This window comes from Jaculus jaculus, chromosome 12 (assembly GCF_020740685.1).
Source record: "Jaculus jaculus isolate mJacJac1 chromosome 12, mJacJac1.mat.Y.cur, whole genome shotgun sequence".
Taxonomy (NCBI): domain Eukaryota; kingdom Metazoa; phylum Chordata; class Mammalia; order Rodentia; family Dipodidae; genus Jaculus; species Jaculus jaculus.
Window position 1 is genome coordinate 93,933,382 of NC_059113.1, and position 25,853 is coordinate 93,959,234.

Below are 25,853 nucleotides of genomic sequence, written 5' to 3' on the forward strand. Positions count from 1 at the left end.
GTGTTTAACTGGATAGGTTTCTTCCTCAGAAGAACATGAAATAATGCCTTACACTTAAACAGTATGCAAATATAACCAGTCTTTTTCACAGCAATTCTTAGAGTGTATGACTATCTGTATTTTGAAATTTTTTTTTCCTCCTCGAAAAACCAAAAAAAAATTTTTTTCTTTCTTTTTTAAGTATTTTGTCATTCATTTGAGAGAGAGAGAGAGGAAGAAGCAGGCAGAGAATGGGCATACCAGGGCCTCTGGACACATGCACCACCATGTACATTTGTCATTATGTGGATACTGGGGAATCGAACTCAGGTCCTTAGGTTTTGCAGGTGAGCACATTAACTGCTGAGCTATCTCTCCAGCCTGACTATCTGTATGTTTTTCAAATGAGGAAAAATCAAAAGGTAATGATAGTTCATGGTTCCACAAGTTATAGCCAATGTGTCTTTAACCCAGGCAACCTACCTCCTACAAGCCTGGGAAGGCCAGCACAAACTCTGCTGTGTCTTCCTCTCTAACCTGGTTTGCTCGGCCAACAATCCCTCCTTACAAACGGGTGTCAAGATTTCTCAACTTTTTTCTGGATCTCGAACTCCATCTTTAATTGCTGAGCCTTAACGTCTTTCCCTAAAACTCCAAATAGGAAGAGGTCTCAACTTTTTTGGAAATCGAGCCACTTGAGAGAGTATAAGAATCTTATTTCTTTGTCTTGCTTTGTGCCTGTCATGAACACAACTCTGTGTCATTCATGTGCGCAGCGTGCACGTGGGTACAAGCGCATTTATATGGGTGGGGTGGGCATACGTGTGCATATGGAAGCCAGGGCTCACTGTCACATGTCTGCTTCAGTCTCTCTCCACCTTATTTTAAGAATTTTATTTATTTGCATGTGTGTGTGAGTGTGCACATGCGCGTGTACGTGTACACCGGGGTCTCTTGTCCTGCAAACAAACACCAAATGCTTGTGCCATTTTTTATATCTGGCTTATGTGGGTGGCTTGGGAATTGAACCCAGGCCATCAGGCTTTGCAATCAAGTGCCTTTAACCACTGACACATCTTCCCAGCCCCACCACCTTATTTTTGGACACAGGTCTCTCACTGAACCCAGAGCTCACCGATTCAGATAGGCTAACTGGCCAGTAAGGATCCTCCTGTCCCCATGAGCCCAGCACTGGGATTGGAGGAGGGCCCATGTAATGCTACACGGGGCCTTTATGTACTGAGAATGCAAACTCAGATCCTAAGGCTTGCACAGCAAGCGCCTTACTGACTACATCATCTCCCTGGGCTCCTTACTTCTCATTTCTTAATATACTCATTCCTTTCTTCACAGTGATATTCACTTAATTATGACCTTTTTACCCTGAATCACACGCAACCCCCTTCCAGCCTATTTCTCCTCCCCGGACTTCCTGGTTCTCCACTCCTCCAGCCTGCAACCTTTCTTCTGGTTATTTCTCAGTCTACTTCAACTACGCCTCTTCCACATACTATTCCTAATGGTGGGCCTCTGTGGCAAACTGAACATGCTGCTGTCTCCCTCTCTAGGTTTCTCTCAAAATGCACCAGAGGGCCGCAGAGCTCACCACACACCGGACTCTGAACGCTGCCATCAGCGTTACTTATACATCTTCAACTTACCAACAAAACCCTTCCACTTAGATGCCCTTGAAATCTAACCCATGAAGTCTAATCCACCACGTGCACCGTCCTTACTCCGCCCTGTGAAGGCTTCATCAGCCGTCCAGCCACCGAGTTTCCTCCGACATCTGCTGTAACCCCACAGCCACACAATGAATGAGTCCTTCTGATTTTTCCATTCTGCATTTCTCCTATATCAGAGAGTTCTCGTCACATAAAACTGTTTTCATAATCTCGCCTCTGCCCTCCACCCACTCCAGATGCACTTATACTCAAATCCTTCCAGTGACTTCCCAATGCTTCCCTACACCCCACCTTCTGCACAGCTCCCCCCCCCCCAGCCCTGTGGCTGGTCAGGAAGACCCACTGAGGTCAGAACGGTAGGCTCACTAGTCATTAGGTCTTGTTGCTCAACACGGTGGCCAAACGTGGCTAATGAAGCTGAAACGTAGTTAATTAAGACCACAAGAATGCAGTTCCTCAGCTACACTGAGTCCACTTGGTGCTGGGCAGCGGACACGGGACATCTCCCTGACTGCAGATCCGCCCTGGACAGAGCTACTCAAGAGACACCTGGCCCCCGCTCAGCCGCTCTGCAAACCCACGCCGGAGCAGTCCACACAGGACCTCCTCCATCCTGCCTTCCAGCAAGTCAGAAAATGTTGTATTTTCCATTTTTTATGTCTTCTCGTTAATCACTCTACCTCTTAAAGCTAATAAATATGCATGGCTATATGAAGTGTGTACATATAATACTCTCCAAAATTACCACATGAGCCTTATTGAAAATCTTTCCCTCCTCCATTAATAAAGAGGTCGTCTTTCCATCTAAACAAATAAAAGAGCTGTGTTTAGCTAAATCAATGACTTAATTTAATGCCTAATTACAGTATTTGAAGATAATTAGTTCTCTTTTTTTTCCCTATGGTGTTTGAAACTGAAAGGGGAAAAAAACAGCTATACAGGTCTGAAATACTTCCACTTTGCATAAGCACATGGCAAAGAAACCCCAAAAGACAGAGAAGTGAAGGAAAATGAATGGATAGTTTGTACAACAAATTATTAACCCTAACAATCTGAGCTTGTAGAAAAAAAAATGTGTATGGTACAGCAGCCCTACAATCAAGAGAAACTACAAATCAAGCATTTAAAAAGTATGTGTAAATAATTCCGAGGGTTGGAGAGATAGCTCAGCAGTTAAAAGTGCTTGCTTATAAAGCCTGCCAGCCAAGGTTCAATTCCCCAGTACCCACATAAAGCCAGAAGCACAAAGTGGTGCACATGTCTGAAGTTCACTTGCAGTGGCAGGCGGCCCTGGCACACCCATACATTCTCTCTCTCTCAAATAAATGCAAAATTTTTAATAATAAGTTTGAATCAAACGGTATGCCCTTTTATACCTCCCATTCCCTTACATGACAAGTAATTTGCTTTCACATTCTGAGCTCAAAAGCATACAGATGGATAATTAATATATATATATTCTTTAAATTCAGGCTTGTCTGAAAAAAATTGATAAAGCAATCAGCCACACCACAGATCTACATTATTAAAAGGGAAACATAAGACTCCTTTTCAGACCTCAGAATGAAACAGAGGAGAGACAGGAGAGAGTCAGGTAAGGACTGCTCAAACCTTAGAGGGTATGGCCCTTTCCTCTTGGGAGGTCATTTCCAGAATTCTTTTTTGAGGTTATGAAAACTGCAAGGATGCTACAATTAAAATACTGCACTTTGGGCTGTTGAAACAGCTTAGTGGTTAAGGCGCTTGCCTACAAAGCCAAAGGACCCAGGTTTGATTCCCCAGGACCCACGTAAGCCAGCACACATCTGGAGTTCATTTGCAGTACTTGGGAAGCCCTGGTATACCCATTCTCTCTCTCTCACACACACTCTAATAAATAAAGAAAAAAAATGTTTAAAAATTAAAATAATATAAAAATATTTTAAAAAATAAATAAAATATTGCACTTCACAGTACCTTCTTAAAATTCCCACCTAGTAACTGAAGTTGAATGGTCCAAGATGGTTTATAATCCCTAGCTGAAAGACAGGGCCTGTTATGCAAATGAGTATTCTAGAGAGCCTGCTCATTTCTGCGAGTCAGCGGGGGAGAGAACATTCCTGGGCAGACCAAGTGTGCTATGAAACTGGCATCAACTTGACCCACACCTAAATAAACTGTCTGGATTTTAAACAGTTACATCTGCTACTTGTTTCATTATTATTACGACTTTTTTTCTTTTTAAAGAAAGCAACAGAGGAAGTGTAGAAAATAGTTCAAGTGTGTCTACTACAAATCAGGTGGCAGACCATCAGATTAGGGTGAATATTTGTAACAGCCAGATAACAACAAATAAGGAATATCCATGGTGAGAAGCCCTCTGGTGTGGGCTGTGGTGGTGGGACTGTAAAAACGTTCCCCCCCTCCAACAGACTCACGTGTCTGAATACTTAATGCCCAACTGAGGGGCTGATGGGGGTGGGGTAGAACCTTTGGGAGGTGGAGCCTTGCTGGAGGAAATGGGTGCCTGGGAGGGGTGAGCCTTGAGGGGTCACAGCCCATTTGCGCTCATCCCATCCCACTTCCTTCCTGCTGGTGTGACAATAGGAAGCTGGCTGTCTGCTCCTGCCGTGCTGGTTTCCTCTAGAAACCGTGAAGGGACAATAAACCCGCTCCTTCCCCAAGGTGATTCTGGTGGGGTATTTTGTCCCAATGAGTAGAGTAACTGATACTGGGCTAAAGAAGAGAGATACCTCCCCTTTTCTCCCCAAAGATAACTATGTAATGATAGTACCAAAAAATACGGTTACACAGAGAAATACCAAAACATTTCATCAATATCAAAGATACTTTATGACTTAATTTTCTCTGCTATTAAAAAAGATTTATCCCGCCGGGCATGGTGGCACACGCCTTTAATCCCAGCACTCGGGAGGCAGAGGTAGGAGGATTGCTGTGAGTTCGAGGCCACCCTGAGACTACAGAGTGAATTTCAGGTCAGCCTGGGATACAGTGAGACCCTACCTCGGAAAACCAAAAAAAAAAAAAAAAAAAAAAAAGATTTATCCCATGGGCTGGAGAGATGGCTTAGCGGTTAAGCGCTTGCCTGTGAAGCCTAAGGACCCCGGTTCGAGGCTCGATTCCCCAGGACCCACGTTAGCCAGATGCACAAGGTGGTGCAAGCATCTGGAGTTCGTTTGCAGTGGCTGGAAGCCCTGGCGTACCCATTCTCTTCCTCTCTCTCTCTCTCTCTCTCTCTCTCTCTCTCTCTCTGCCTCTTTCTCTCTGTCTCTGTTGTTCTCAACTAAATAAAAATTAAAAAATAAATAAATAAATAAAAGATTTATCCCTTTTCTTCTTAACCCTACTTCTTACTCTCCCTACTACTTTTCATGTAGCTCTTTTTCTAAAGATCCCTAACTTTAGCATTTGAATGTGATCTGCTTTTTATTCAAAAGACAAGAGTCTTGGGGCTGGAGAGATGGCTTAGCGGTTAAGCGCTTGCCTGTGAAGTCTAAGGACCCCAGTTCGAGGCTCAGTTCCCCAGGTCCCACGTTAGCCAGATGCACAAGGGGGTGCACGCGTCTGGAGTTCGTTTGCAGAGGCTGGAAGCCCTGGCGCGCCCATTCTCTCTCTCTCCCTCTATCTGTCTTTCTCTCTGTGTCTGTTGCTCTCAAATAAATAAATAAATAATTTAAAAAAAAAAGACAAGAGTCTTGTGTATTTGTCAAAATTATCTGATTTAATCTGAACATTGCACAGTCTTGGCTCTCCCCTCTACTAATAAAATCTCATTGATTAAATGAGACACACTGTTTTTCTTTTCAGTCTCTAGAATTAAAAAAAAAAATCAATTTTAATCTGTACAAAGCAAACATTTCTCTATGGTTGCCAGACTTGGTTCCTACTTAGCTCAAACAATGTTAGGTACAAAATGCCAATCTCGTGCCAAAATCCTCCTTTCCTCCCTTCCCCAAATGACACAGGATTACAGGATGTGTTCAACCCACACCTCAGGAACACTAAGTGTGGTGAAAAAAAGATAAATAAATGATCATTCAACACAAGAAGAACCAGATTCACTTAGACAGAGAACGTCAGCCAAAGCAGGTACCCCTCTGGGCCTCAGATGGTTCAACTTACTATGAGCAAAGTCAATCAGAAAATCTTTAAGCAGGGGCTGGAGAGACGGCTTAGTGGTTAAGCGCTTGCCTGTGAAGCCTAAGGACCCTGGTTCGAGGCTCAACTCCCCAGGACCCACGTTAGCCAGATGCACAAGGGGGTGCATGCATCTGGAGTTTGTTTGCAGTGGCTGGAGGTCCTGGCGTGCCTATTCTCTTTCTCTCTATCTGCCTCTTTCTCTGTCTGTCGCTCTCAAATAAATAAAAGTGAACAAAAAAAAAATTTAAAAAAAAAGACAATCTTTAAGCAACTTTTGTTTCACTGGGTTTTTTTGAGGCAGGGTCTGCTGACCTGGAACTCACCGTGAAGCCCACATTGGCCTCAAACGCACAGCCATCCTTCTGACTCAGCCTCTAAGCAGGGATTATGGGCGTGAGGCAACTACACTTGGCTTAAGCAATTCTTAAAACTAAATGTCTCTATTTTATGAATAGGAACTTACAAATCAATGTTTGTGAACTTGGCCAGGCAGTCCCAACAACATAATACTTAACCCAAAGAGCACGGAGGTCTACACCAGCGTACATGTAAACTCACCATGGCACATAAACATTTAGGATAGGAACACGGAAGTAAAATGAGGTAGTCTCCTTGTGCTGAAGAGATGGCTTAGCGGTTAAGGTGCTTGTCTGCAAAGCCAAAGAACCCAGGTTCTACTCCCAAGGACCCACATAAGCCAGATGCACAAGGGGGCACATGCATCTGGAGTTCATTTGCAGTGGCTGGAGGCCCTAGCACATCCATTCTCTCACTCTCACTATATATATGTATATATACATATTATATATACATATACACATTATATATATAGTATATATATATACATATACACATTATATATATTATATATATTATATATATATACACACACACATACATACACACACACACACACACACACACACACACACACGACTCTCAAATTCAAAAAAATTTTAAAGATGTAGGATCCACAGTTCCTACAAATTCTAACCTTTCTTCCAAAAAAGTTAAGAACAAGGGAATTGTGAGACATTACACAAAAGTCAAAAACATCAACCATTCCAAAAAAAAAAATCCCTAAGGAATTTGCAGTGATATTTTTATCTCAAGATGCAGTGTTTAACTGCTCAGGGAAAACGGAGTCATTTTGATAAGACAGATAAACTGAATTATTGCAGCTTGCCCCCTTAGTAGCATCAGATCCTGACAATCCAAGAAAACAGGGCCAAGTATCAGGAGTTATGCAGAAAGGTGAAGATAAAAACTAACCAGGCTTTGAAGTGCATGACTTCTACATCAGATTAATTCTTCAAATTACATAATGCTTGGATAAGAAGTAGCATCACTTTCGCCTTTTTAAATAAAAGTGATACCAAATAGGTATGTAAGTCAACTATTTTCTGACACAATAATAAATCATAAAGAAATCAAAGCAATTCTTTAGTACACACATCAACTTACCATTTATTAAACAGAATGAATGAGATGGGTGTGATGGCTTGTTTGTGTACCCCAAAATTCATAGAGTGAATCTGTCTAAAAAAAAACAGTATGCCTGAAAAGTGAAAACCAAGTCTACACTGGCATAGTAAATTCCAGATGAGCTGAACATAGGGATCGCAAAAAAATTAGCAACACTAAAAGGTTTCTGCACACGCAACGATGGGACTTTAGTTCAAGATCAAAGGAGCCATGGATCCAGGGGGTCCTGGCAGTGCCCCCATGGAGTACTGCCCGACTTCACTATAGCCTTGCTTTTGGACACCGCACTAGGCAGGCTCTCACATGGCACCATGCCAGAAACACCCAGTGAAATGCCCCTGAGAGCTCAGACCATTTCTACATTACAGAATTAGATCCCAGTGTTTTGTGGACACACTAAGTTTTCTGTTCTTATAGAAACATAGTGTTTAATAATGGAAAACAAAGACTTCTTACTTTCCTACCATCATTTCTCAGCATGTTACCAAATCAGTGTATCTTTGGATTCTACTGTTGTTAGAATGCTTGGTTATGAAAATTGCTGTTTGAGTTACTGACTTAAGTCTCGTTTAAAAAAAAAAAACAAAAACAATGAATTTTGGCTTAAGACTAGGACAGGATTTCCAACAATTTCTGAAATGACCCTAACCACACTTCAGCCATTTTGTACTACATATTCAGGCGAAGTGACGTTCTGAGCACTGACAACTATAAATCAAAATATTATTGATCAACTCTGAAAAGCACTGACGGTAGTCTGTATCTTGCAGTATCAAATGTTCACCCAAGGGCTGATTATGTAAAAATAAACAAGTACGCCAATCTCATAAGTACTGTCTTTAATAAATGGCAAAATCATACATCTAATGAAAAACAAAAAATAAAATAGTCAAGATGGGGCTTGGGACAGAGCCAGGTGCCTGATTCACATCCTAGCTAAGATGATAAATCACGGTCACTCGCTCGTGATACAGCCTGAACTGCACTCTATCCCTCTGGCCTCAGTTTCTCCAAAGCCTATAAAAAAGGAGTTAGTAGCCTTCAGAAAGTTGGAGGACTTAAATGAGATATAAGTTTTATCAATAATACCTGGCACACAGTTGAAACTCAGAAAAATAAAATTCCTCAAGAATTTCTACCTATCCAACACTCTCAATCAAATTAGAACACTATGGACAAATAAGATCTGAGAAAAGCCAACCTCACGTTATCCAGTAGCTTCAACTGTCTCTTGTAAAGTGCTTGTTTTAAGAAAAACAGCTAGATAGTAGTAAAAATAACTGATAAATCTCTTTCTTTTAAACCTCATAAGCACATTAATAGAGATAACAAGCAATACAGGTAGGGGTCCTACAACTTTCTGTGACCATGGAACGGTTCTATGTACAGGCTGCTCAATATGACAGTCACTACCCACACGTGACTATGGAGCACTTGAAATGTGTGCAATACAGACCAAGCTAATATATATATACAAATTTTATTTTCAATTTCAATCAATGAGGCTGGGCTACCTTATGCTGGCCATAAGATAATCTAGAAATTGAACAAGAATTTCAAAAAACTTGTAAGCAAAAACAAGGGTCTTTTTCTGTGGCCCAGTGGAAGCCCGATAGCTAGGCTCAGACATCCATTCAGTGAAAACTCAGTGCAAATAAACAACCACAGATAAAGGAGTATGTGGTCCTCTGATATGTTAGACAGTCCCTAAGGCCACCTTGAGTTCAAGTTCATATAAGCACAACTTCATAAACAGATCACAGTTGGGAATGTCTTTTTCAGCACCTCAAAGCATCTGCCTGCATATCCCCAAATGGAAAACACCTCTGCATTTATCTTCAGTTCTCCCCCTCCCCACACCCAGATGCACAGTGCAGACGGTCTCCGCAGGTTTCACCCATTTCAGAATCGCTCACGTTCCCGGCCAGCTCCCCTTTCCACTATAAACAAAACCGGTGTACCACCCATATCTGAAGAGGAACGCCAGACTCCGGCTTCGCTGCCTCTGTAATGTGGTTTAATTATGATGACTGAACTAACAGGCTGACATCATAGACTTTTACAGGCTGACCCCTATGTCATCCTGATGTATCATTTTGCACCAGTTCAGTGCTGTAAATCAATTTAAGATCTCAGGCAGGTTGAGAAGGCTGGTAACGATGCTTTCTCGGCCGTCTCTGGAGACACTACATTATACACAACTTACATTATTTATAAAGCCTCCGTGGTGCCTCCATTAGCCTTGTAAGACTACCCAAATGAGATCTTTTATACACACACAACTTGGCCTTGATGCTGTAGCTGTAAGCTACTGCAGCTGAAATATGCTCATCTAATTATATTCCAGTTCATTCTTTTCCCAAGCTACCAAGTTACTACATCTTATCTTGAGCCCAGAATTGCTGGAAATTACAATTAGAAACCGAAATTTAGTTCTTAACTAATAAGTGGAGCTGGGGAAGAAAGAAAAAAAAAAAAAAAGACTTACTTCTTAGTACTTTCATGAACTTAGCTGAAGAAATTACTTAAAATTCCAACTCACGCAAGAAGTTAACATTTTTAATTGCCTAAAAGCTGTCATTTCTTCAAAATGCAAAGGTCATCAGCTCTCCAAGGATTTAAAAAAAAAAAAAAGCGGAGGATACTACAGAATGAAAAATGTATTTTGGTTACACATACCTATGGTTGCAGGGGTCAAAATTAAATCAAGGACAAATCTTTACCCTCAGCAGAAACCCGATCCTCTCTGGATCCTGAGGAATCACCCACCTCCAGAAAAATCATCGCTCCTGACCCTGGTTTACAGTTTCCTAAGAGCTGCAGGATTGCACAAATGGCGCACCACCTTCAGGGAAATATCAAATAACTGCGAATGGGAGAGGGGCGAGGAGAGGACAAACTCTTAAATCACTACCGCACATTCAGGCCTGACGCCTACATCAGAGAACCGCTGATAAGAAGAAAGAGAGAGAGAAAGGAAGAGAGAGAAAAGGAAGGGAGAGAGAGAGGAAGGAAGGAGAGAGGGAAAGCAAAAGAAAGGAGGAAGGAAGGAAGGAAGGAAGGAAGGAAGGAAGGAAGGAAGGAAGGAAGAAAAGAAGGAAGGAAGGAAGGAAGGAAAGAGGGAAAGAAAGGAGGGAAGAAAGAAAGAGAATTTACATCCATTTTCCAGGGCAATGAACCACGACTGCCTCTACCTCCATTCTCTGTCAATAGTTCCAATACAGCTCACCTGCTTCCGGTATCATTTAAAGTGATACTTACAAACAAGAGGAAATATCAGCCTGGTCAGGGAACAGGTTTGTCAGTATGCTCCTGAGGTGTTGGGAGCCCATTATCCGCGACAGGCGAACAGAAAAGAGAGAGAGAGAGAGAGAGAGAGAGAGAGAGAGAGAGAGAGAGAGTGTGTGTGAGTGTGTGTGTGTTGATGTTGTTGTGGAACAGCCGTCAGTGATTTCACCGCCCACAGCCCCAGCTCACATGAAGACACGACACCCAGCCAACACCACCTCTAACATCCCGTGCTCTGGAAACTCCAGAAAGGATGCAAAGAACCCCGGCAGCCCGGATCCTGCGGGGAAGGCGGCGGTGGGGTGCGGGGACAGGGACCCAACACTCACTCACCACCACGATGCCCGGGGCTGGGGGCTCCGGGGGACGGGGGGGGGGGGAGCCCGCTCCTCTCGCCGCCGGGAATGAATGCACCGCAAGCCGGGGCTGCAGGGGGGCGAGCCGGCCGCGCGCCCCGCCGCCCTCTCCCCCTGTCCCCCCGCCCCCGATGATCGGGGCGCCGCGGCCGCTCGCTCGCAGCCCGCCGAGGATGCTTTGGGGGGCGGGGCGGGGCGGGGCGGGGGGCGCACAGCGGGCCGGCGCGGCGCTCCCACGCCCACCCACTGCCCCCAAGAAACCCGAACAAAGCCCGGGAGAGAGGGAGCAGTTGTTTCCCGGGGCCAGGTCCCGAACACACGCACTCGGGTCAAGGGAGAGGAACGAGGCGACCGTGGCCGACGCAGGGGGGTGGCGTGGGGTGGGGTGGGGGGGTGTAGGCGGAAGAAGGGGGAAGAAAATGACGCGCCCTCGTCGTCTCCAAACCTCGCAACACATTCCGGGGAACCTCCGTGCAAACTTTCCTTGACCTCGACCCCGATCTGGGGGGCGGGGGGAGGAGGGGGTGTCCGCAAAAAAAAAAAAAAAAAAACTGGGGTGCGATGCCCTTGGGGACAACCCCACAACGGGGCGGCCGGAGGGGGTGGACGCACAATGGGGCCTCGGCGCGGCTGGCTTGCGGGAAAGGGCGGAGGGGCGCCCCGGGGAGGAGACCCAACAAAGGGGCGCGCGAGGTGGCAGGTTCGCTTCCCGGGCGGGCCGCGAGGCGCCATCATGGGGGTGGGGGTGTGCGTGGGATTTGGGGGTGGTGGTGGTGGGATCCCCTTGTCCAGTGTTCCCTCCCTGCCCCGCACGCGGGGCTGGCGCGGGGAGCCCGGGGACTTGGGGGCGTTCAGGTCCCGTTTCGCTTTACCGGCTTGGCGGCGCGCCCATCCGCGCGCGCGGACGCACGAGTTGCCGGGGCGCCGGGGAGGGACGGAGCAGGAGGACGCGGCGGCGGCGGGGGGGGGTTCCCGCGCGCCCCGCGCCGGCCTCCCGGGGCTTTTCCGCGCTCGTCCTCCGCTCGGCGGGCGCCGCTCCGCCCGGGGCCTCGGCCTTTTCCCCAGCCCCGCCGGGCTCGGCCTCGCCGTCCTCCCGCTCGCTCGCTCGCTCCCGGAGCCTGGATTGATCTGGTCGCGCTGGCGTCAGGGAGTCGGAACCGCCCAGCCTCCACCGCCAGGCGGCTGCCAAGACCCGGCGCGGCAGCCCGCGCTCCCGACGCGCGCTCCCGGCGCGCACACACACACACACGCGCGCGCGCACACGCGCTCGCTCGCTCCCGACGCCGCCAGGGATCCTCTCCAAATTCCCGGCCCGCGCGGACGCGGCGTTGCCCGGCCCCCGGGGAGGACGCTGGACCGCGCCCGGGAAGTCCCAACGCCGCCCGGCCCCGCGCCCGCGTTACTCCAGCCCCGGCTCCGCGAGCCGCCCGCCTCCTCCCGCTGGCCTGTTTCCCCCCCCCCCACCCCCGACCTCCTGCTCTCCTCCTCCTCTTCCTCCTGGCTGCACGAGCTGCAAGTCAAGTTCCAGTTCCCGCCGGTTGATGTTCCCCTCCGCCGCCAGACGTCTCCGGACGCGGCCGCTGCGCCCGTCGCATCGTCCCACCGACGCCCCGGTGCATTTTGTAACGAAGCGCCCGCGGCCCCACCGTCACTGCCCGGCCACTTGCACGTGGTTTCCCGAGCGTTGCGTGTGCCCCCCAAATCGGGTAGTCTGGTACCCTGAGCGCATCTGTTCACCCAGACCCTGGGAGTCGGGGGATGCGTTTTGCGCCAACTGGGAATCCAGTGATTGCACTGTGTAACCTGTTGCTGGAAATAATGACAGGGTCGCAGGAAATACCTATTTCAACACGGGGTCTCTCCATTTAGCCCACACTGGCCTTGAAATGGAACTATCTTTTTTTTTTTCTTCTAGTATTGTATTTTTTGGTCCAATCTTTTAGATAACCATAATCTCTACCCCTCATAAAACCCCATAAATAACTCCTATCTTACTGATCCTTATAAACACTGAAAATACCTTCGTACAGCAGTCAACTTTTCTCTTGGCCTGTTTTGGAAGCTGGCATGAAATCTTGGCTAATTACCTTAATGTTGAGTTATGCTTAGAGAAGAATTATTCTGAGAAATAAATGTCCCATGGACCAAAAAAGAAAGAAGAGGAAATTGTTACCAGCAATATGAAGATACCAAAGGCCACTACATATTAATGGTACTCTCCAATTATTCCAGTCCCTTGACATACCCAGCATTGCACTTAAAATTTTTATTAATTATTTAAGTATTATATCTGTATCCCATACTTAATTATTCAAAGGAAATACAAGAAATCCCATAAAGTGCCATTGATAAATTATATATAAGAATATTTCTGCTAATTAAATTCCTTGCTTCATTAAACTGTGTGACCACTCACTGGTCAATTCTTGGATGTGATCTTATTTTCCTTAAAAGCAGTATTTGACATAGTTGGTCATTCTCTGATCCCTAGTCAAATAGCCAAAGTAAACCCAGCTAAATGCTGCTTAGGTCAAGTTACTCCCCAGTTCAGAACCTCCTTTTGATAAAAAGAAGATATATCCATACATGGGAACAGTATTCAGCCATTTAAAAAAGAAAAAGAAAACGAGAGGGCTTGGAGAGTGGTTAAGGCACTTGCCTTCAAAGCCTCACAACCCAGGCTTGTATTCTCCAGGACCCATAAAAAGCCAGATGTATAAAGTGCCGCATACATCTGGAGTTTGTTTGCAGGGGCCAGGGAATGATAACTAAACATTATGGGCTGAAAATTATTCTAAAATTACTTTCTGATAATGATTATACAACTGTGTGAGCTTAGAAAACACCATTTCAGTGTGTACTTTGAAGGCGTCAATTTTATTTCAAAAAAGCTTTAAGTTAAACAAAGAAAAGCAACAACTAAAGGCAGTTGCATGATTCTTCTTTTTATTTTTTATTTTATTTTTGAGAGGAGGAGAGAAATGGAGAAAGAGAGAGGGAATGAGGGTGAGTATAGGTGTGCCAAGGCTTCTTTCCACTGTAAATGAACTCCAGACATGTGCCACTTTGTGCATCTGGGTTTAGGTGGGTACTGGGGAATTGAACTCAGGCCAGTATGCTTTGCAAGCAAGTATCTTTAATCGCCAGACCACCTCTCCTATCCCTAATTGCATGATTCTTTATTGGTTCCTGAAGGGAGGGGAGCTATGAGGTGATATAATAAAGCTACTTGCCAAAAAAATAGAAACGTAAAAACCCGAACTGGACTTTCTTAGTTCAGTCTTAGTAGCCCCAAATGATAATTATTAATATTATGCACGCTATAAAATTTTATTTTGCCCCTGTGTAAGTTATTTAAGTGGTAATAAAAATTTTGGACACTCTTTTTAAAAGGGCATTTTTGAGACAGTTGTAAAACCCTGACTAACCTCTCTTAAAAATGTTTTAATATTTTTTTAAAAAACATGCCTTCTTATTTCACTCAGGATAAAAGTTCTTACAATGGGTAGAGACCCTACAAGATCTTCCTTCCACACTATCCTTTCCCACTCCAGCCTACTCTCCTGGTCTTCCCCTCTGGTTCCCTTCATCAAGTTCCTCTAGTCTCCTCACTCTTCTGGAACAATCTGAACCTACCCTCACATCAGTTCTTATGCACTGGCCATTTCCTCCCTGGGAAGCCCATTCTATGGATGCTGCATGGCTCCCACACTCCTCAAATCTGTCCTTGTCTCAGTGAGGTCTGCCCTGGTCACCCCTCAGCTCCTCACACACATTTTCTGGCCTCTTTTCCCTGTGGATGTTTCACCTACTGCTGCGGGGGGCTCACCAGTTCATTGTATCCACCATCTGAGACAGCCCACTGGTGAAGAGGTCATTTGGGCTCACGGTTTCAGAAGTCTATCTGCACTGGACTACCGATGCTGCTTCAGTGCTTTTGAGGCATCATATCATGTCAGGAGGTGCACAGGAGAGCAGGCTGTGTGTCTCAAAGTAGCTGGCATGTGGATGCATACAAGAAGAAGGAGAGGAGGGCTGGAGAGATGGCTTAGCGGTTAAGTGCTTGCCTGTGAAGCCTAAGGACCCCGGTTCGAGGCTCGGTTCCCCAGGTCCCACGTTAGCCAGATGCACAAGGGGGCGCACGCGTCTGGAGTTCGTTTGCAGAGGCTGGAAGCCCTGGCGCGCCCATTCTCTCTCTCTCCCTCTATCTGTCTTTCTCTCTGTGTCTGTCGCTCTCAAATAAATAAATTTAATAAAAAAAAAAATGAGGAAAAAAAAAAAGAAGGAGAGGAGAGAGAGTGAGATAGAGAGAAGGAAATGGGAGAACTCAACATCTCATAATCCCCTTCTGAACACCCCCACCCCTAGTGACATAAGATACCCCACTAGGGGAACTCACCTCCCAACAGGGCCAAGCTGAGAACTAAGCTTCAATATATGGGCCTTTGGGGGACAGTTCCAAATCTAAACCAAATATTTTATTTTTATTTATTTATTTGAGAAAGAGGAAGGTAGAAACAGAATGGGAGTGCCGCAGCCTCTAGCCACTGCAAATGAACTCCAGATGTGTGCACCACCCTGTGCATCTGGCTTATGTAGGTACCAGGGAATCAAACCTGGGTCTTTAGGCTTCTCAGGCAGGCGCCTTAACAGCTAGGCATTTCTGCAGCCCTTAACAATGTATCTAAAAGGTCGGAATCCTTGGGCTGGAGAGCTGCTTGCCTGTGAAGCCTAAGGACCCCAGTTCGAGGCTTGATTACCCAGGACCCATCTTAGCCAGATGCACAGGGGGCGCACTCGTTTGGAGTTCGTTTGCAGTGGCTGGAAGCCCTGGTGCGCTGCCCCTCTCTCTCTCTCTCTCTCTCTCTCTCTTTCTCTCTCTCTCTCCTCCCCTCTCTCCCTCCCTCCCTCCCTCCCTCTTTCTCTCTCTCTGTCTGTCGCTCTCAAATAAATAAATAAAAATAAAAACAGGGGCTGGAGGGATGGCTTAGCAGTTAAGGTGTTGCCTGCAAAGCCAAAGGACCCAGGTTCGATTCCCCAGGACCAACATTAGCCAGATGCACAAGGGGGTGCATGCATCTGGAGTTCGTTTGCAATGGCTGGAAGTCCTGATTTGCCCATTCTCTCTCTCTCTCTCTCTCTCTTTCCCTCTTTCTCTGTCAAATAAATAAATAAAAATATTATTAAAAAAATAAATAAAAACAGATGGGGCGTGGTGGCGCACGCCTTTAATCCTGGCAATCAGGAGGCAGAGGTAGTAGGATCACGGAGAGTTCGAGGCCACCCTGAGACTACATGGTTAATTCCAGGTCAGCCCGGACCAGAGTGAGACCCTGTCTTTTAAAAAACAAAAATAGGGCTGGAGAGATGGCTTAGCGGTTAAGCGCTTGCCTGTGAAGCCTAAGGACCCCGGTTCGAGGCTCGGTTCCCCAGGTCCCATGTTAGCCAGATGCACAAGGGGGCGCACGCGTCTGGAGTTCGTTTGCAGAGGCTGGAAGCCCTGGCACGCCCATTCTCTCTCTCTCCCTCTGTCTGTCTTTCTCTCTGTGTCTGTTGCTCTCAAATAAATAAATAAAAAATTTTAAAAAAATAAATAAATAAAGTGGAAACTGGGCGTGGTGGTGCACGCCTTTAAAAAATTAAGTAAATAAAAATAAATAAAAAACAAAAATAAATAAATTAATTAAAAATTTTAAAAAAATAAATTTTAAAGGCCAGAATCCTTGGTTTGTTCACATGCCTGGCATTGTACAGAGTCATTTAGACGCCAGTCGAATCAGTGAACGAATCACACTCTGATGGGCGGTGGGTTGGGGGGTAGGGAAAACTCAATGGTTGACAGTAGTCAAGGAGCGCAGATGGTGGATAAATGCACAAATATGTTAGGCCACAGTAGACATGGAGGGGAAAACAAGGTAAGAGAGACTGGGCAGGGCAAGGGCAGGGAGAAAGGCCTCATGGACTGGGGTCCTAAGGGAAGAGAAGGAGGGAGCTGGCTACTTGAACTGAGGGACGGTTTCAAGCCCTCCTAGGGCAGGAAAACACAGGTGCAGAGACCCAGAAACTGAGTCTTTGGGCAGGGGGTGGAGTGCCCATAGGCACGCAGGCTGGTGGCTCCAGGGAGGTCTCTAACCACTGCTCTCTTGTCTCTGTGAAACAGCCTCCTGATCATGGCAAAGGGTGGCTGGATGTTGGGGCGGGGGCCGAAACAGAAGAAAGGAGGGCTGTAAACAGTTCTCGGAAAGCAAAGGAATTATGCAAGCATAGTAGGCACACATTAAATGCCCATTTGAGGTTGGTGGGCATGGCATTGAAGCAGGCTTGGACAGGGGCTGAGCTGGGCCTAAGAGGACGGAGCTTTGCAGGTGAGTGTGATGGAGGGAAAGGGCATCGGGGGACAGAAAGTGTAGACAAGGGAGTGACAACAGGAGTGACTGGGTGACGCCCAGGGAGCAGAGGACATAAAGGGACATAGGATGTTGAAGACATGATGGGGTCAGTAAGCTGAAGGTCCCACAAATCGCTGGGGTTGTGGAGGCCCTTCCCAAAGGCTGAGGAGCGACCTAAGAACAGGAGACCCACAGTGCATGGAGCTTTTAGAGCATTTGCGGGAGTCGAGGGAGGCCCTGTAAAGCTAGCGATGGAGAAGTCATGGTCCGAGTCTCCGATGTCCCCCGGCCACCATGAGGTCTGCTGTCATCGCCATCTTGGGAAGACATCAGAGCCAGAAATGCAAACATGGCTCTCAAACATTGTGGACGTGAAACCACCTAAGAGCTTTTGCCTCCAAGATAAAAATACACTCAGGAGTGCTGGAGAGATGGCTTAGCGGTTAAGGCACTTGCCTGCAAAGCCAAAGGACCTAGGTTTGATTCCCCAGGACCCACATAAGCCAGATGCACAAGTGTGGCCGTGTGTCTGGCGTTCATTTGCTGTGACTGGAGGCCCATGCATGCTCCTGCTCTCCCTCCTCCCTCCCTCCCTCTCCCTCCCTCTCTATCTCTTTCTCTTTCTCCTTCTGTCTCTCTCAAATAAATACATTAAAAAAGTAGAAAAATGTACGTAAGGGCTGGAGGGATGGGTTAGCAGTTTAGACATTTGCCTGCGAAGCCAAAGGACCCAGGTTTGATTCCCCAGGACCCATGTTAGCCAGATGCACAAGGGGGCACACGCATCTGGAGTTTGTTTGCAGTGGCTGTAGGCCCTGGCACACCCATTCCCCCTCCCTGTTTCTCTGTCAAATAAATAAATAAGTAAATTTAAATATATATATATATATTTAAAAATACATTAAGGGCCAGGTGTGGTGGCGCACACCTTTAATCCCAGCATTCGGGAGGCAGAGGTAGGAGGATCGTCATGAGTTCGAGGCCACCCTGAGACTCCATAGTGAATTCCAGGTCAGCCTGAGCTAGAGTGAGACCCTTCCTCAAAAAACCAAAAAATAAAAATAAAATACATTAAGGATAAATTAAGAAAATCAACTGGAAACTGAGTAACGGGGCTGAGTAGCAACCCGTGTCTTCAGAGCTTCTCTTTGAATCTTGGCTTACTTTAGAGACTTTCACCCTATTGCATTAGGGATTATGTAGAATCTCATTTGAAGAAAAAAAAAATGCACAACAGCAGATGGTGATAGGGACAGATTGTTTCATTTTAATGTTTTTACTTATTTACTTATGAGGAGAGAAAGAGAAAGGAGAGAGGGAGAACGTGGGTGCACCAAGGCTTCTTGCTGCTGCAGAGTCAATTTTGCACGTCTGAATTGACGCAAGGTGCTGGGGAATGAACCCCAGCTGCTGGCTTTGCATGCAAGTGTCTTTAACCACTGAACCATCTTCCCAGCCCTGAGTGGGTTATGTTTGAGTTGACTGTTGGCAGTCATTGTTTGGAGTCTTTTACATAGTTACTAACCCAAACACCCCTAGGGATATTTTTTTTTAACTCTGATTTCTAGAAGAGAAACCCAACGGAACAACAAGCTAGGTGATGTGTCCCAGGTCACTCTGCGGTTCTGTTGGCGCCTCTGAAGGACTTTCCGTGGTCCCTGGTTGGCTCACAAAGGCTAGCTCATGTTCTTGTCACAGCCCTATCAAAGGGCAACATTGAGGGCTGGAGACATGACTTAACATTAAGGCACTTGCCTGCAAAGCCAAAGGACCCAGGTTCGATTCCCCAGGACCCCCATAAGCCAGATGCACAAGGTGGCGCATGCGTCCGGAGTTCGTTTGCAATGGTTGGAAGCCCTGGCATGCCCATTCTCTCCCTCTCGATCAGCCTCGTTCTCTCTCGATCTCTCTCAAATAAATAAATAAATAAAATCAAAGTGCAATGTTAAGAACATGGCTTCAGTCTCTGAGCCAAGAATTGTAGACACATTTACATCAACAGAGTTGATCACTCCATTTTTTTTGTTTTCGTTTTGAACGTTACTGCATTACTTCCGGATTCTCGACGCTCAGCCTGCATCTATTGGCACTCCGGAGGCTGAGCTCGGGCTGCTTTTAACAAAAGCTAAGGAGGGATGGCTTAAAGACCAGAAATCAGAAGGCCAGAGGCTCACAGAGGGCAAAGTCGGCTGCCATTGTCTTGGCTTCTTGCTGCAACTTCCACCAGTAAGTCTCCCAGGAAAGAGAAAACTGGTAACTGAGTCTGACACCCCCTTAAGACCAGATGCTACTTGCCAACATGACCTATGTGTGAGCGGCTGTCACCACCTCTACAGCTCACAGTGGGGACTCACCTATGGCCTTTGCCGTTTCCAAGGAAAGCTGGCAGGAGGCAGGGGGTGAGGGTGTGGGAATGTCATATTTTAATTGACTTTTTTGGGGTCTAGAGAGATGGATTAGCACTTAAGGTATTTGCCTGAAAAGCCAAAGGATCCAGGTTCGATTCTCCAGAACCCACATAAACCAGATGCACAAGGGGGCGCATGCATCTGGAGTTCATTTGCAGTGGTTGGAGGCCCTGGCAAGCCCGTTCTCTCTCTCCCTCTCTCTCTCTCTCTCTCCTTCTTTTCTCTCTCAAATAAATAAATAAAATATATTTAAAAAAATAATTGACTTGATCATGAAAACAAATGATCATAAATGTTGGCGGGGATGTGGAAAAAGAGGAACCCTTCTACACTGCTGGTGGGTGGGAATGCAATCTGGTCCAGCCATTGTGAAAATCAGTGTGGAGGTTCCTAAAACAGCTAAAGATTGATCTACCATATGACCCAGCTATAGCACTCCTAGGCATATACCCTAAGGACTCATCTCATTTCCTTAGAAGTACATGCTCAACCATGTTTATTGCTGCTCAATTTATAATAGCTGGGAAATGGAACCAGCCTAGATGTCCCTCAACTGATGAGTGGATAATGAAGATGTGGCACATTTATACAATGGAGTTCTACTCAGCGGTAAAGAAAAATGAAGTTATGAAATTTGCAGAAAAATGGATGGACCTGGAAAGGATTATACTAAGTGAGGTAACCCAGGCCCAGAAAGCCAAGTGCCACATGTTCTCTCTCATATGTGGATCCTAGCTACAGATGATTGGGCTTCTGCGTGAGAAGGAAAATACTTAGTAGCAGAGGCCAGTAACTTAAAAAGGAGATATAAAGGGAAGAGAAAGAAAGGGAGGAAGGTACTTAATAGGTTGGTATTATATATATGTAAGTAGAATGATTGAGATGGGGAGGTAATATGATGGAGAATGGAATTTCAAAGGGGAAAGTGGGGGGGGGAGGGAGGGTATTACCATGGGATTTTTTTTTATAATCATGGAAAATGTTAATAAAAATTAAATTAAAAAAAATTTTTTTTAATTGACTTGAGAGAGAGAGAGGGTGGGAGGGAGGGAGGGAATGAGTGGTGCCAGGGCCTCAGGCTGCTGCAAAGGAACTCCAGACACATGCGCCCCCTTGTGCATCTGACTTTATGTGGGTCCTGAGGAATCGAACCTGGGTCCTTTGGCTTTGCAGGCAAGCGCCTGAAGAGCTTAACAGCTAAGCCATCTTTCCAGTCCGTATTTTAATGTTTAACCTGAGCAGCTTGTCGCTGTAGGAAAATGAGGTAAGGAAGAGCATGGTGTGCTCCGGGGGGTTGGCATTGGCTTGTGAGCTTTATGGCTTGATCTTTTTTTCAATATTTTGAAAGTTTGTTTAACACATGAATGGTCTAAAAGTCACCATGGTGGGAGTATCAGCAATGAAATAAAGAACAAAATGGGCAAAAAAAAAAAAAAAATCTGTAAAGCAAGGTTCTTCCTGCTTTTTTGGAGGGCCAGTTGTTAAATATTTACCAGCTTAACAATGGTGATTGGATAAGCACCCAGGAAGGAGTTCGGCTACAGGCAGCTTTTCATTTTGTCTTCTTACTTCATTAGTTATTTCTATTATCATTGATTAATGACTAGGTAAGTGAACTTTTTTTTTAAATTTTTTTTTAATTTTTATTTATTCATTTATTTATTTGAGAGCGACAGACTCAGAGAGAGAAAGACAGACAGAGGGAGAGAGAGAGAATGGGCACGCCAGGGCTTCCAGCCTCTGCAAACGAACTCCAGACGCATGCGCCCCCTTGTGCATCTGGCTAACGTGGGACCTGGGGAACCGAGCCTCGAACCGGGGTCCTTAGGCTTCACAGGCCAGCGCTTAACCGCTAAGCCATCTCTCCAACCCGTAAGTGAACTTTTTTTTTTTTTTTTTTTTTTTTTTTAAATATGGAACGCTTCACGAATTTGCGTGTCATCCTTGCGCAGGGGCCATGCTAATCTTCTCTGTATCGTTCCAATTTTAGTATATGTGCTGCCGAAGCGAGGACAGTAAGTGAACTTTTGAAGTACTTGGTGCAATAAAAATCTCACTCTCAACTGGCTTGGTGGCGCACGCCTTTAATCCCAGCACAAGGGAGGCAGAGGTAAGAGGATCACCATGAGTTTGAAGCTACTCTGAGACTACAGAGTGAATTCCAGCTCAGCCTGGGCTACACTGAAACTCTACCTTGAAAATACAAACAAACAAAAAAAAAAACTCACTCTCCCGGGGCGTGGCGGTGCATGCCTTTAAACCCAGCACTGGGGGTGGGGGCAGAAGTGGCAAGGTTGCCGTGAGTTCAAGGCCACCCTGAGACTACATAGTGAATTCCAGGTCAGCCTGAGCTAGAGTGAGACTCTACCTTGAAAAAAAAAAAAATAAATAAATAAATAAATAAATATATATATATATATATATATAACCATCATATACATACATTAGCTAACTAAATAATCAAGCACATCTCCCAAATATGAAACCATCACACACACACATATCAAATAAATAAATATAAATAAATAACCAAACACATCACCCAAATATACCATTACACACACACATATATGATAAATAAATAAATAACCAAACACATCTCCCAAATATGAAACCAGCCGGGCGGGCATGGTGGCACACGCCTTTAATCCTGGCATTTGGGAGGCAGAGGTAGGAGGATCGCCATGAGTTCGAGGCCACCCTGAGACTACATAGTGAATTCCAGGTCAGCCTGAGCTAGAGTGAGACCCTACCTCGAAAAACCAAACCAAACCAAAACAAAACAAAAAATATGAAACCATGACACACACACACATCAGATAAATAAATGAATACCTCTCCTTAGCATGAAGTGGAGGCAGACCTCAAACTGGCAGGCAGGGAGATGGAATCCCATTGGAAGCTTTGGTCTTAGAGCTGTGCCAAAGATGGTTTGCCATCCTGCACCTCCTGCCATCTCCAGAAGCTTCCCAGCATAAGCACAGAGCAAGAGACAGGGGCTGCAGGTCACCTGGGTAACCCTGGATAACCAGGACCCGTGGCTCACAGGATGGTGCTCATTTTCTGGTTTCCGCTTGAATTTTTCCACTAGACATCAGCATGAGCAGTGAGTTGGCTCATCTTTCAGAAGGCAGGCAGGAGGGCAGGCGGACGCCACACTTTCCTATATGAGGCCAAGTGATCAGGTTTTCCCAGCTGAAAGTGATAAAAGTTACTTTCCTAAGAAAACTCAACTTTGGGGTATTTTGTTTGTTTTTGAGGTAGGATCTCACTGTAGCTCAGACTGATCTGGAACTCACTCTGTAGTCCTAGGCTGGCCTTGAACTCACAGCAATTCTCCTACCTCGGCCTCTAGAGTCCTGGGATTAAAGGCATGTGCAACCATGCCTGGTCTATACGTTTTGGGTTTTAAGGAGGTGAAACTTCAAATTTGCTGGTTGTATTGACACCAATAGCCATAGTTATTAAATTAGAATGTGCTGCTGTAAGTCCACGGGAGAAAGAATAGATGGGCATGTTCTTAGAGGAGGTCTTCATAAAAGGATTTAGCCAGTGTGGATGCCTGGTGTATGCTGGTCATAGCTGTAGTCAATAGACAGTTATAACCAGGATATAATGAGCCCAGGAGAATAGGGTAAGATCTGATCATTAAAGCTGTGAGGTGAGTAAAATAGTAAGGTGATGTAACAGGCAGAGGCTGGCCAGGGGTCTGCTTTAGGCAGGTGACCAGAGAAGCCTTCTCTGAGCTAAGATGTGAACAGTGAGGGTGCTGACCAAGTAGAAACCCCATTAGCAACCCTCACCAGGACTTCGATTTTATCCTACGTGAGACAGGAAATCACTGTACAGTTAAAGAGAAATGGGATGGAAACCAGATTTTTCTGACCATAGTCTTTGAACCGCAGTCATATCTTAACTAATTATAAAGCAAAAGTAATTTTTAAAGACATCAATAAAAACTAAATAAAGGGGCTGGGGAGATGGCCCAGCAGTTAAAGGCGCTTGCTTGCCTCCCTGCTGGCCTGGGTTCGCTTCCTCAGTGCCCATGCAAAGCCAGATGCACAAGGTGCTGCTGACATCCAGAGTTCATTTGCAGTGTCAAGAGGCCCTGGTGTGCCTGTACACACACAGTCTCTATCTCTCATATATATATATATATGTATATATATATATATATATATATATATATATATATATATGAGACTACATACATACATATATATTATATATGTATGTATATATGTGTGTGTATATATGTATATATGTTTTAAATGTTTTATTTATTTATTTATTGGAGAGAGAAAGAAAGAAGCAGATAGAGAGAGAATGGGCGCACCAGGGCCTCCAGCCACTGCAAATGAATTCCAGACACATGCGCCCCCTTGTGCATCTGGCTTACGTGGGTCCAGGGAATCAAACCAGTGTCCTTTGACTTTGCCTTAACTGCTAGGTCACTTCCCCAGCCCGAATAAGTATATTTTTAAAAGCTAAATTAGGGCTAGCAGTTAAAGGCACTTACTTGCAAAGCCTAATGGCCTGGGTTTGATTCCCCAGAACCCACATAAAGCCAGATGCAATGTGACACATGCTTTTGGAGTTTGTTTGCACTGGCAAGAGGCCCTGACATGTCCATACTCACTCTCTCTGTTGCATTTTCTCCTTCCCTCTCTCTCTGTCAAATAAATAAGTAAAATATTTTATAAAACTGAATAAACATGGAACTGTGAGTCTGGCCTGTGATACAGATTTACTTTAAATGACTTAAAAAAATGCAGTAACCTGACTATTAAATCATTAATAGGATATACTCTCAGAGCAAAAAGAACTAGAAAATAAAACAAGGACAGAAAAAGAAAACAAGCAATTTTCAGTAGTCATATTGTTATTAATAACATTTGGCATTTTAAAGCTTAGATTATGGGGCTGGAGGGATGGCTTAGCGGTTAAGGCGTTTGCCTGCAAAGCCAAAGGACCCAGGTTTGATTCCCCAGGACCCACGTTAACCAGATGCACAAGGGGGTGCATGCATCTGGAGTTTGTTTGCAGTGGCTGGAGGCCCTGGTGCACCCATTCTCTCTCTCTCTCTCTCTCTCTCTCTTCTTCCCTTCCTCCCTCCCTCTTTCTCTGTCAAATAAATAGTTTAGATTATGGAGCTAGGGAGATAGCTCAATCAGTAAAGTGCTTGTCTTACAAATATGAGGACCTGAGTTCAAACCCCTTGTTAAAAAAAAAAAGCTGGGGGCTGGAGAGATGGCTTAGCGGTTAAGTGCTTGCCTGTGAAGCCTAAGGACCCCGGTTTAAGGCTCAGTTCCCCAGGTCCCACATTAGCCAGATGCACAAGGGGCGCACGCATCTGGAGTTCGTTTGCAGAGGCTGGAAGCCCTGGCGCGCCCATTCTCTCTCTCTTCCTCTGTCTGTCTTCCTCTCTGTGTCTGTCCCTCTCAAATAAATAAATAAATAATTTTAAAAAATTTAAAAAAAAAAGCTGGGTGTCCAGATAGATGCTTATAGTTCATGGAGAGGTAGGTATAGGCAAATTCTTAAGACTCACTAGCCAGGCTAGTCTACTTGAAGCATTCCAGGCCAGTGAGAGATCCTGTTTCAAAATTGATATATTAATGCTACTCTCACTTTTGGTTAGAGAAGCTTCTCTTTTCAGATGGTGGTGACCACTGGGATGACTCAGAAGGCATCATAGTGTTGGGAAGAAGTGACAGAGGAGTGCTCAGCACTGAGACATCTCTATCCCACCATCCAAGGCTCAGGATCCATTACGGAAGAGGGGCAGAACAAATGTAAGAGCCAAAGGAAGGGTAGGGTGGCTTACAATGCAATTGTTCAGACAAGAACTGGCCTCAATATCCATGACCTCACAGTGCCTAGCAATACCTTCACAAGACCCTCATAATAGGATAAAAAGACTATGACATCAAAATAAAACAGAGACTAATGGAGAGGGAGGGGATATGTGGATTTGTGAAGGGGAAGTGGGGAAGGGGAGGGAATTATGGTTTATTGTCTCTAATTATGGAAGTTGCCAAAAAAAAAAAAGTTAAAACAAAAAGAAAAGCAGGAAAAAAAAAGAAAAAGAAAAGGTAGATGGCATTCCTGAGGAACAACATC

The 25,853-nt window shown here is 45.4% G+C and overlaps 2 protein-coding genes and 1 non-coding gene across 4 annotated transcripts in view; all 3 read right to left on the bottom strand.

The window, feature by feature from the left end:
* Smad1 (SMAD family member 1) overlaps positions 1 to 11,890 on the bottom strand; it is an 84,557-nt gene extending 72,667 nt beyond the window's left edge. Inside the window, exon 1 of one of the 2 annotated variants that reach the window (XM_045131661.1) lies at positions 11,806 to 11,890. The gene's annotated coding sequence lies outside the window, so the exon portion shown is untranslated. Of the gene's footprint in view, positions 1 to 10,550; positions 10,644 to 11,805 lie in introns of those variants that run through there. The other variant, XM_045131662.1, reaches the window with a different exon arrangement.
* LOC123453613 (atherin-like) lies at positions 10,907 to 11,665 on the bottom strand. Its single transcript, XM_045130637.1, has 2 exons — positions 11,546 to 11,665; positions 10,907 to 11,434 (listed from the first exon to the last, which is right to left on the bottom strand). Exons 1-2 carry the CDS (start codon positions 11,663 to 11,665, stop codon positions 10,907 to 10,909), a joined length of 648 nt encoding a protein of 215 aa, XP_044986572.1.
* Positions 11,891 to 21,637: 9,747 nt separating the features above from the next.
* LOC123453819 lies at positions 21,638 to 21,744 on the bottom strand. The gene has a single exon (XR_006632997.1). It is a non-coding gene; the product is annotated as a U6 spliceosomal RNA (small nuclear RNA).
* Between the last annotated feature and the right edge of the window lie 4,109 nt (positions 21,745 to 25,853).